This window comes from Hipposideros armiger, unplaced genomic scaffold, assembly GCF_001890085.2.
Source record: "Hipposideros armiger isolate ML-2016 unplaced genomic scaffold, ASM189008v1 scaffold_191, whole genome shotgun sequence".
NCBI classification, from domain to species: domain Eukaryota; kingdom Metazoa; phylum Chordata; class Mammalia; order Chiroptera; family Hipposideridae; genus Hipposideros; species Hipposideros armiger.
The window spans coordinates 1636830-1649359 of record NW_017731541.1 but is presented as its reverse complement, the minus strand read 5'-3'; the positions used below and the strand labels follow the sequence as shown (position 1 = coordinate 1649359).

General features: G+C 51.6%; 1 protein-coding gene across 2 annotated transcripts in view; it reads left to right on the top strand.

The window, feature by feature from the left end:
• The window catches only part of COBL (cordon-bleu WH2 repeat protein), a 126497-nt gene that overhangs the window by 95313 nt on the left and 18654 nt on the right, over window positions 1–12530 (top strand). For both annotated transcript variants that reach the window (XM_019652994.1, XM_019652993.1), the window contains one exon: window positions 11775–12084. In XM_019652994.1, coding sequence (XP_019508539.1) covers window positions 11775–12084 — 310 coding nt within the window. The remainder of the gene's footprint in view (window positions 1–11774; window positions 12085–12530) is intronic.

The window sequence follows — 12530 nt, the reverse complement described above, 5'->3', positions numbered from 1 at the left end:
CTGGGAGAGCTGGTGTTACAGGCTCACAGTCACCAGCTACACCACTGCCACATGGATGCTTCACCTATCAGAACAGTTTCAAAGCAAGAGAAAGGTAATGAGGCTGTAAACAAAAAAAAGAGGACTATTTTAATCCTCTTTGCTGTTCAGCCCTGATGGAGTAGAGAGCCGTTCAAATGTGTCTGTCTTAGCATAGTTCAGGATGAAACACACCTGCGTGGATCACCTACTATGAGCCAGGCGCCGGCACGGCAGAGCCACCAGCCATGGAGGGATACAACAGCTAGGAGAAGCTGCCAGGAGAGCCTGTTACAGGAGAGGAAGGTCGCTCGCCACCCTTTACCAGCCTCTGGAGAGGGTCGGCCCAGAGCCTGCCCTGAGGTGCTCTGCTTGGCCCCTTGGGTCATTCTGTCCCCAGAAAACCAGCAAACACATGAGGAAGGAAATAGGCCTGGGGTAAGTCACATCATGAGGCCGTGAGTGCAGACCCTGCTAGAATGCCAGCCCAGGGGATACTTGGGGACCCGAGAAACCGGAGCAGCCCAGGAGCACCCGTGCCACCTCCCCTGCCTGTGAGAGCTCACGTCCGGGAAGCCCTCCCTGACCAGTGTTTTGCATCTGAAGAGGAGGCATTTTTGGAGACAGACGTTCCAGGTGTGTGAAGGCATGTCCCACCTGGATGCACACGTGTTTCCCTTGAGCCTCACCCCATCCAGGGTATTTGGAGAAGGGAAGGCGCATGTTTTCCCCACCAGACATTCTCACTCAGGGCGTGACCGAGTCAACATCCCTGCTTAATCAGGCGGATGACTAGGAAAAGTGTGCAGGGTTTTACCTACCGGAGGAGGGCATCTTTGTACCTAAATATATGATCAGGTCAAATTCAAGGGACCCAGGCCACAGCAGAGAGCAGAGCAGAGGCCCTGGAGCACCGGCCCACCCCGGGTCCCAGGTGGTGCTCCCGGCTCCGTGCGCCTGACTCCGTGCACCTGGCAGAACAGGATGGCCGGACTCACACATGCAGCTGTTCTGCTCAAGGGCCTTACAGAAAACGAGGCTTTCCACAGAATGGATGAAACACTTCTGAAGCGTCTCTCTCCTTTTTGAGGGTTATGCTCAAATAAGCTTTAGGAGAAAATTAATCTCATTTTTTACAGTCACTGCTCACTCTGACTAAAATAATCCACAGCTCGAGCACACTCCGGACTCACCAGAACTAAACGACTGGAGATACTTGTGAAAAACGCTCTTATCTTCAGGACTGGCCATTTCTAAGGCTGCGTGGTCACAAGAAGGTCAAATGTGGGAGGAGACAGCAGGGGCTGTTCAGACACTTCCCCCAACATGACCCACAAGCAGATAACCTTTCTCCAGCCGCTGCAGCTCCTTGGCCTCGGATTCAGATAAGGGTCAGGATAAGATGACCGCAATCTCCCTCATGCCTCTCAATGCCAGTGCTTCAGTCTGTGACATCAGGGCCGAGAGAAGGTCCAGGCTCGCTTGGCCTCCCCAGGAAACACCTCCGTGTGGCTACTCCGTAGTGCAAATCTGCGGTGTTTGACCTGCACTTGGGACTACGCCCAGCACCTCCTGCACGAGAGAGAGAGCAGGAAAACAAAATACAAAAATCACTGCTTCACAGCCTTCAGACTGCACATCCTAAAACCCCATGTCATCAGGCGTGTTCTTAGAATTTGACCTGATCGTATATTTAGGGACACAGTTTGGGGGAGACTTTGCCCGGTAATGATGACATCGGCCTATAGACGGATCATGGGTCAGGATAACAACAGGCTCATCACAGTGGCGGCACAGTGGCAGTGCCCCAGCGTGTCCCAGGCCTGTGCTCCGACGCCCAGGGGTGGCCTGCAGCCTCCACTGGCCCCTCACTCACCTTTCCTGGTCTACAGATGAGACTGCCAAAGGCGGGGGGCCTAAAAGCTTCTAAAGAAATAGAGGCTAGAAGGAAAAGCAGCCCAATGTAAACTCATCTTGGGGATGAGGGAGTGTTTCCTTTCCAGCTGTTTGTGTTTTCCTGACTTTCTGTACTAGAGGGGGGAAAAGACAAAACAAAACAAAACAAAACAAAACAAAACAAAAAAAACACTTCATTTTAAAACTCAAGGGAGGGCCGGCCGAGTGGCTCAGTTGGTTAAGAGCTCGCTCAAGAGTGTGAGCTCTGAGCAACAGCGGCAGCCGCTGAGCTGCCAACAGGTAGCAGGATGGCTCAGCTAAAACAAACAAACAAACAAACAAAAAAACCTCAAGGGAACCCTCACAGAAAGACTCTGGGAAAGTGCAGTTGTAGTGGGGGCGTCTCTGATCCTAAGTGGGTGGGAGGGGGTGAGCCAGCCATCCTTTCTGGGATGCAGGATAAGGTGGGTGTTGACCCTCAAGGGGACGACACGCCACTCAGATTCTGGGAACAGAGGCTGGAGCCCGCTTCGCCTGTGAGGTCATTTTGGGTACTGGCGGGTTTTGCTGAGGTGAGCGTTTTCTGGCCAAGGAACCAAGTTATTTTGGGCCAGCATAATTGTGAGGTAGACAGGTGGTTTGCAAGTGAAAGGGTGAATTTGCTGGCTGTGTAGTCTGTTGGCTTTGGACAAGGCTGGGAACAATTCTGTCCAAGTTTCCTAGAATGATGGGCTCTGACGTTGATCTGTCCAACCACTGTTCCCAGCAAATGCATGTTTCCAAGCAGGCTGGACTCTGAGCAAAAGATCAGCATGGTACTTGTCATTATTTTTATGCTCACAACTCTATACTGCATCTGAGTGGCTTTTAGGTAGTGGCTGTGTGTGTGTGTGTGTGTGTGTGTGTGTGTGTGTGTGTGAGAAAGAGAGAGAGACAGAGAAGAGCACGATATACAAGCATAGGTATAAGTCACTTAGCTTTACTCACTTTTGATGACATGTTAGCATTTTGTGACTACTAAATTTTTTTGGAACAAAGATCTATTAGAGTGTCTTTTAAAAATGTTAAAAATATGTTTTATACGTTAGTCCAGACCCAGGTAATAGTTTGAATTAGCCACCTTTAACATCATTTCTTTTCTTCTTGTTTGGGACATTTTTTTAGAGCCATTCAGGATGTGTTTTGTGTTTGTAAGTCACTCCCCCATTCTGTCTTTCTGAAACTATTCTAACATAGTTTCCTACGTTATTTCCGCAAGTAATCATTTCCACTGTACCGTCCCGAGAACTTTGTGGCGGGCTGCCTTTGGTGACTTCCCCATGACCTGGGAGACACGTGAAGTCCCTTTGAGAGCAGGGGCGGATGTCAGTTTTAAAACGAGCCTGTTTACGCCAGTGCTTTTTGTTGGAGAAGATGCTGTTCTTCGAATCTAGCAGCAAAGGTCTGAGGAGGAGGTGGGTGAAAACCACACGCCATGCACAGGCTTAAATGGCCGGTCTCAGTGGTGACTGAGCCAGAGCCGAGCGAGCTGGCCAGAGGCCGGGTGGTGCTTGAGGAAGTGCTTCCCCAGGATGGCCCTGTACAGGCAGCTCAGCATCACCTGGGAACAGGTCCTGCACCCGAGACCCACTGGGTCAGAAACCGGATGGGGGAGGGGTCGCTGAGCAACCTGTATGGCAAGCCCTCCAGGCGATTCTGGCACAGGCCAAATGCGAGCGCCGTCGTCCCCCGAGAGCTTAAGAGCTTGTAGCCCAGCGTCCGCGAGGCGCAGCGCCTGTTGAGAATGACCCCAGCGGCTCTCACTGAGCGTGGGCCCTGTGCCCGGCTCGCCCCTCCACACCTGTCGTCCCATCGAATCTGCACGGCCCCCTGGAGAGCACAGTCTCTCTGGTCCCCTGGGCTAACCTCTGAGCAGGGAGACAGGATGCCAGCCCCGCATAACAGTGGTGTGGGCACTGCCAGGCCGGGGAAGGCATGGAGCCGGGGCCGCTGGGTAGGCAGGCTTCCTGGAGGAGGAGGGCTCGAGATGCGCTGGAAGGAAGAGAAGAGAAGAGGCCACCGTCTGAGAACTGGGGGGAGCAGGTGCCTCCAGTTAGAAGCGGACATCACAGCCGCCCCTGAGGTCCGAGGCAGGGTCACTTTGCTCTGTGAAACCTCCCCAGGCCTCCACGGGCATTCTCTCCCCTCTTCTCCTGCCCGCGACCACCTGCCACCTGCCCCTCTGAACTGTCAGCCCATCGAGGAGGGTGACTCAGCCACCATCTCCCACAGCTGAAGCCAGAAAGGCCGTGGGAGGGAAGCGTATTCTCAGTGACGGCTCCTTACTTTCCCGGCAACACTGGGTTAAGGGCCCTGAAAACCTCTGTTACAAAGCTTCTTGAAATGCTGAATTTTATATAATGAGCATCCTTCTTAATGCATAACTGAGCTTGCAAGAGAGCAGATCCGATTGCGTTGGCCTGAAAATGAAGAGGGGTCACAGGCTAGAAGGGCAGAGAAGCTGAGAGGCCGTGGCTTGTCGGGAGAGCAGCTGCTCTGTTACCCAGGGCCGCCCCCAAGGTCCGAGGTGAGCAGGACCCCCTGGGGCTGCCCTCCATGGACAGAAGGGGGCACAGAGAGATGCCAAGGAGGAAATTCAGGAGGGCGCTCTCCATAGACCAGTCTGTCAGGAGCATGCAGGGAAATGCTGTCATAGCATTAATTCCACTGAAAATTTTAGTTTTTGGATGAACACAGTCAGCCATGCATAAAGGCACGGTGCAGTGGCCCGGATGCCAAGGCGAGAAAGAAAGGCAGACAGATACTTGTACAAAAATCAACAGGGAACGTTTTTCTCAGATTGCGTGTCTCCAACAGCGATGACTTAGCTTTGCTTCGTGCCAGAGCTGAATCCTAGTCAATTCAGGTTTGAGTCCCTTGACAACTCGGCATGTCCCCGAGCGTCAGGTTTTCTGAGGTGTTGATTAAACCCAGTTTACGTTCTTTTACTACTGGACACCCTGGAGGCGGCACTTCCATTTCGATGATGAGCACCATCAGCTGTCACCCGATCCCCCACCCTTCCGAGGGGAGGCCCACAAATACATAGGTCGGAAAGGACTGGATTTGTTAATAGATTTAATAGATTTTATAGATGGTAAAAGTTTATAAACCGTTGATGAGGAAGTGAAAGAACTTTATCGTTCAACAGATTATGGAAAGAAAAAAGCAGTGTGACTCTTGCCTGACATGCGATTCTGTGTGACTTTGAATGGACTTGCCCCATATGTGGACCTGGCTGAGTATGTTTCTGCAACACGTACCCTCAGGGACGGATTAAATAATTTGTTGGCTGGAGCTTTGTTTATAAATTGCAAAATAGGAATAATGATACCCACGCTGCAGGGGGCATTGGATTAAATAAGGAGGCAGGTAAATATTATCCATTGCAACACTGCAGAAGGTCAGAACCTAACTGCCAGTGTGTGGTTTTCACATATCAGTCTTGTGCTGTACTGCCTGATAGTAATCAGCCAACAGTCTCATATTTTAGGCTCCCCCTAAAGCCGTGACCTCAGCACAGAGGCGGGGTCCTGCCTGGAGAATTTTCTCCACCCAGGTCTCTCATCGGCCCACAAGGCATGTAGGATTCCAGTTATGGGTCAGGCTTTTGAGAAATTCCGGCTGATTAACACCAAGAATGCAATACTAGGCTCCTATGAGTCTAGGTCAATTTTGGATCCATTGGCTCCTTCAAAGTCTTCATCGTCCTGCCTTCATGAAGAAAATGATAGGTACACATACATGTATATCTGTGTTGTGATGCTGTACAGCGAGCTGGCTAGCCATTGCCGCTGTCATGTCTGAGGGCCCAGGTCTGCAGGCTTTTGGACAAGAACACTAAGATGTTAAATAGGCCGCAGCTAAAGAGGCTGTCGTTTTGAATGGAATAAATACATAAACTTCACTCTGAAGAAACTACCTAAGGGATCAATTAAAGGGAGAGAAGGGAGCCACACGGGGGCCACCAGTCAGGGCAGAGTCTAGGTGACACTGGTAAAAGAGGGTCCCCAATCCCCCTGCCCGCCTGCTCCTGAGGATTTGCACGTGTGTGTGCACACAGACACAGTCACGCACACCACACGAGAACCCTAGTGCCTGGCGCTCCCCGGTCGGCCCTGTGCTTCTGTGCTGCTGCTCACTCTTGGACCCGCCTGCCACACCACGCTTGTTTCCAGGCCCCGTTCAGCGGTCACTGCCCCTCCTGGAGGCATCGTCCATGTGCTGCCCACCCCACTCTGAAATCGCCTGCCGCGCACTGTGTGGGTGGCTGTGACGCGGGCGTGCATCCCCTGGGAGGATGCCAGGCCTTTCCGAGGGCATATCCATTACTGGATGTTATGCCTCCCTCCGGATTCGTTGCCAAAACTGAGACGTCTGAGAGCTCACCTGGGGAGCGCCAGAGCCGGAGTCCCCCCAACTCCACTGTCAGGACGCCCTTCCCAGCTGTCAGCCAGCGGGGGGGGTCTCACGTGGCGGCAGCTTCCTCAGGTGGACAGACCTGCCTCCTGACGCCTGACCGAAGGGCATGTGGACTTCCTGGTAGAGGGCTGAGCAGGCGACTAAGTCAGATGATTGGGCAGCAAATCCTTGGATCATCAGCTGGTCTCCAGGCTCTCTTGTCAACCAGCCTGACGAAGAATCTGCTGGAGTCATCAGGTTGCAGGTCATGAAGCATACATTTTGAGACAGATGAGTTAGTGATATACAGCAGGAGGGTTGTTAAGGCTGAATGGAGTGGGGTCACTCGCAGAAGTCCTCACTTACCTCCGCTTACTTAGTACTGAGAAGGACCAATGAAAGGGGCTGCAGCCATGCCCAGCCCGGCCTCGCTCCAGCAATACGTCACCCAGTCCCTTCTGAGGAAACAGTTGAAAAGGCCTTATTTAGCACAGTTTGAGATGCATTTCTAAGGATACGTTACCTTTGTGTTTCACAAATGTCAAAATTCCTAAAAGACATATGCCTTTTTATTGGCTGTGTCCTATTAATTATCACGGATAACTACTCAGTAGAGAAAAAGAATTTACGATTTTATGGCGAAAGGAAACAAGAATTAAAATCTAATTTACATGTGCATTTTATACAAAGAGGTTTGATCAGTAAGAAAATTCTCCAGTGGAAAGCACATTCAATGAGCTGAGATTATGTGGGGTCATAGGATGGAAATAAATGCAAGAAAGACGAGACACACTCTAAAACTGTGAAAAGGAGAGCTTGCGTTCCTTTTTAAGTGGAGGGTTCCGGGCATCAAAATACTATCATTTAGGCTGCTTTTATTACTTTTTTTTAAAAGATGAAACATTTGAAAAATTCATATTTGCAATACAGTAGAAATTACATCTATTGCAGCCAATGGAACTCATGATGGAAATTTTCTGGTGTCAATTAAAAATGTTAAACAAAGTTGTTCAAAATTATTTGGGGAATGTGTATGAAAAATATTATTAACATATATCATGTCGGTTTACACCAGGAATTCAGGAGTGCTTTACCTGTACCTACCTTATTTTCCTTGTCTTTTTTCCCCAGGCAGGGAGCTAAACCCAGGCAGGTTGAGATGCAGAACGGGCATTTCTTGTTTTCCGGGAGTGGCATGTGAAAACCGTAGGCATCGGGGTGGGATGGGGATGAGTTTGGTCATTTGGGCTATTTAAATGCCGTGAAACTGACTCTTGACCAACCTCCTTTTGTAATGACCAGCAGATAAGCAGCATCATAGGATATAAGATCTTTCATTTGCATTCAATAAAATAGAATAAAATAGAATAAAATAAAATAAAATAAAATTTTATTGCAAAAAGTACTGGGAGCATATTTACATTTAGCATTTGGAATTTCCTTTGGTGACTTTGTAAAAGAAAAATGCAGCAGCTCGAGTACTGAGCTGAGAACGAGTGTGTTCAATTTGAGGACTTAGCCTGAAGTTAGCTTTTCCTTCTTTCCACTTTAGCTGGAGAATTTTCCAAAGACCTCCTTTCCATGTGGTGGCATTTGACCCGTGGGCTCGTGTAGTGTAGGCAGAGGACAGCGGAAGGGTCACTGTCCCCAACTCAGGCCCAGTGGCTGTTCATGTGGAAGAGGATTTAATCATGAGTTCATATTAGGCTTCTGTTGAAGACAAATTAACCGTTTTTCACGTTTGCAATAATAACTTTTTTAGTTCAAAGAGGTCGTTCACACCTTAAGGCAAGAGCCAACGTGCCAATGCATTCATTAACTCAAAATAGTGAGTTACACTTTCAGGGCCAACAAAAATAGCAGAAGGGATAAAAGCAGTGTTGTGTTCCTTTTAAGATTCCCACTAAGTCACCAGTCAATTGTCAAAAGAAGGTTTGCATCCTACATTTTGATTTGGAATTCCAGAGAATGATAGACTTCTAGATCTAGAAGGGACTTGCAAGCTTATGAGAACCAACTTGCTTTTTTTACTGAAAGGGAAGGGGTTGTTCGAAGTTCAGAGGAAGACAAGGGCCAGAATGTGGGGGGTCTGGGCTCTCCCTTCTGTCCCCGGTCCCCCGGTGCTGCTGGCTGTCCGCTGGAGTCCCTCGCTGCAGCCCACTGGCCGCATGGAAACCCTCAGGCTGAGGGTGGGAACTGGGGCACACAGAGCAGCTAGCCAGGACCCTGCACCATGAGCTCATTCAGAAATTGTCCAAATGTCTCAGCTCATGGGGTGAATAACAGGAAGGAGCCAGCAGGAGAAAAGATCATGAGAGGGCAGGGTGAGCGCCGTGGGGACGTCTGGTTCCAAGAAAAAGACTCTCAGGCTGACAGAGCTGAGGGCAGAAAGATGAAAACGCACCAGCCAGGCTGGGCGCCTCACAGGAGCTGGAAACCCCAGACGTTGTCCACGAAGTCCTGAGCCGCTGCGCGTGCTGCCCTCTCTTACAGGCGTGCAGCGCCCGGCCTGGGCTCTGAGCTGGGTGCAGCATCACCTCTGTCCTCCCCGCCCTGTCCCCCCCTCACACACACACACATGCCCCCACTGCCTGTGGCAGGTGCGGTTGCACCTGGTTCCTGCTCCCTCCGGCACGCTCCACGACGGCCCTCAAAACGCTCAGGTGAGCTCCCTTACCTGCTCCCGCCCATCGCCAGCTCCCTGGCCCTGGCACAGGTGCACAGGTGGGCCCTCACTGAACACCTGTCGGATGGGTTCAAGGACGGTGTCCCCTGGGCCCTCGGGAAGGCTCTCCATGGGAAATGGAGGACTCACCTGGGCAAGAGGGGAGCTCTGGCAGTCGCTCTGCTGACTGTACAGTTTTTAGTAGTTTAATATGTGCACACTGAATATAGACTTCTCACATCTCGCTGGCTTAGGGCTCGCAGTTGGCTGAGTCGAGAGCAGTGACTCAACTGGTTTCTCTCTTTCTTTCTTTTTTTTTTTTTGCTGCAAAACTTCTGAGGAGTAGAAAGCAATTCAGCCCAGTGACTCAGTGTCAGAACTGGATTGAAAAAGGGGGGGGGTGGGCTTGGACTCCCCCTCGCCACAGATACATTCTACAGGGGCGGGGACGGGGGGAGGGGGGGCTGCCAGGAAAACCCAGCTGCAGGGGGTCCTGATGTCTCCAGGAGGGGCAACTGCGAGTTCTGCTTCACACCTGAGTGAGAGCTGCTGGCGGGGTCAGAGGGAGAGCGGGGCTGGACGGTGTGCTGTCACCTCCCTCTGACCAGCCAGCCCCACTCTACCTGTGCAGACACCCAGAGTGGGCGTTCCCACATGGCATGGCATTGTCGGCCTTTGTGCATGAGTCTGCCCCGTCATGAACTGTGAGTCACCAGAGTGGAGACTCTTGGATTAGGAATCTGTGTCCCCAGGTCCAGTCATGGGGCCCTTCCTGGCACCCACCCAGCAATGGAGGCACGGCCGGGAACTACACTGCTGATTGGCGCCCATTGGGTCCTCGCCACCGTCCTGAGGGCCGAGCACCTCCTCACCTCCAAGACGAAACAGCCAGAGGGGTCCAGACAGCCGGCCCGGCCCAGGCAGGCACCAGCTGCTCTGCGGGCTTCAGACCTGGGTCCCTGTGACCGGGACCTCCGTGCTTTCCCGTTACATAGAAGAAAACGTTCCTTTAATTGACCTCCTTGATCAGTGAGGGTGACAAAAGCGAAGGCAGGACACGGGTCTGCTCGGCCGTGGGGGCCGCTGTGGACAGCAGTGCAGAGAGCAGCTCTGAGTGGGTTTGGCGGGCAGGGCTGCTTCCGTGAGAGGACATCTCAGGGCTGAGTCACAGGCTGCGTGGACAGAGCGGCCGGCCACCGTCCCAGGTGTGACAGCTGATCCGCAAACCATTGTCAGAACAGGGTTGCTTGTGTTAATTCATGGGCAGTGTTTCTTCTCCACATTTGCCCCCAATTAAGAGTCTTGCAACAAAAACCAGGAAGGAAACGGGAAGAAAGAGGCCATTGTAGGGACCCAGTCACCGGCAGGGAGACACTGCCTGCGCATTTGTGCCTCTGAACAGTCGCTCCTTTGTCTTCTGTCCTTCACTTGTGAGCTCTTTTGTGAAATGTCTGTTCTTTAAAGTTTCTGTTCGTTTGTTTATTTCATTGTTCGGGATCTCAAGTAAACCAACACCAGAAGGGATTCTCTCCTTGGTGCTCTTTTGGTTTTGTTCATTCTGTGTCGCTAGTCTGCTGTCCTGTTAAAATGACGGCGGTGGGTGCCGTGGCGATGTCCCTGGGCTCGCGGCGCGTGGTCGCGGGGAGCGTGCACTCGGCGTGGCGGTGGCCTTCGCTCAGCTGAAGCTTCCATTCATTTGTCGGAGGGACGGATCTTCCGTGAAGTGCACTGAAGCTACCGCACAGCACTGACCTTTCCCAACTCCCATAACCAGCCTCCCTGAGATCATATGTCTTCAGGTGCCATGAAGTTTAAAATCAATTTCGACATTAAATTTTTAAAAATAACAACCCTGGTATACAGCTGCCTCAGAGTTGTATACAACTGCCCTTCCGGCTCCCGTGCTAGGAAGAGGCCTCTTCTGCAGGTAGAGGTCTTAAAAGCCCTAGGCGTTCAGTAAGAAAGGAAACAGCAGCCTCACTCTTCTTACACTTAGCGTGTTTCCAAACAGCTCTTTGCATATGCCCAGGGCTGCAGCGTCCCCTTCGACAGCAGTGACGTGGGAAGGAGCAGGGGACTTTAGTAACAAGCTGCCCCTCAGTGCGTGGCGTGGCTTCTGCTGCAGTAAGCCATTTAGTGCTCAGGGGCCACGTAACCTTGGCCGAGGAGACTGTTGTTCCAATTCTTTCCAATTCTACTGCAAGATTCTCTCCCAAGATTCTCTCGTATCTAAACCAAAACTGACTGTCACGTATAAAGATGAAGGGAGAGCCAGATGCTGACAGAGTGCCATTCGTATTTCAGGCCACATTTCAAATGTGCCTGTGGAATATTTGTCACAAGCTCCCCAACAGTCTTATGTCTAAGTTTGTGTATATTTTTTAAACCCCTACTTTTTAAAAGAACTCGTTTTAAAGCAACTTCGGTTGAACCCAGGGTCAGCCTGGAAACCATCGCACCCACCGTGTCATTTCTGAATCTTTGACTGTGTCTGCCTGGAATCACAGACGGGACCCAAATCCCACAGGCTGATTCGGGACATGCTGCGTGTTGAGGGCAGACCTCGCTCTCAGCCCCACGCGCACCTGTGGCTCCCCCAAGCTGAAATGTTTCTGGAGGAAGCTGTGTGTGAATGCCTTGAGCCCTGGCACCCTAAACTCCAAATTCCCGATGTGTCGAGCAGATTGGGGTGCCCTGGTTGGGTGGTGTAGAAACTGAGGTGTTGGCTGACCTGTGCTTGCCGTGTTTTGTGCAGTGAGCCTGCCCCTGGGGCTCGGCAGCCCCTGCGGCACGGACGGGGCCCCCCTGGTGCCCTCAGAGGCCGAGGAGACTGTGTCTGTCGGCAGCTGTTTTGCATCTGAAGACACGACTGAGGACTCGGGGGTCATGAGCTCCCCCTCAGACATCGTCTCCCTGGATTCCCAACACGACAGCACCAAATCCAAAGACAAGTGGGCCACAGACCAGGAGGACTGCAGTGACCAGGACCTAGCTGGAACCCCGGAACTGGGTCCCCAGAAGAGCCCCTCGTGGGAGAGGAATGGCCCTGGGAACTGGCATCTGAGGTGAGTCATAGGACAGCTGGGGGGAGGGCCCATCCTGGTCTGGAGGGGCGGTCATCTGTCACGGCGACCAAACAAATACGCCTTAGGAGTCTGCTGCCGGCCAGGCGCCCTCCTCAGGGTCACCACTCCTGATCTGGGGGTTTGCTATCTGTGATCACGTCTCCATGCTCTTTTCTAGATGTTCAGGTGTTTATACATAATTCATGACAATGTCGTTTGTTCTGACCCTTTTATAAATGGCACCATGCTCACCGTGTACGTTTTTGCTCAGCAACCTGTGTTTAAGATTTATCCCTGATGAGACATGTGTCATTAGTGCATTGATTCTTTTTCATTTTTTAATTAATGGACACTTCGGTCGTTCAGATTTTCCACCGCTGGACGCCATGAGGAAACGGTACACATGTCTGTTTATACAGAGAGATTTCTAGAAGAGAAATTATTAG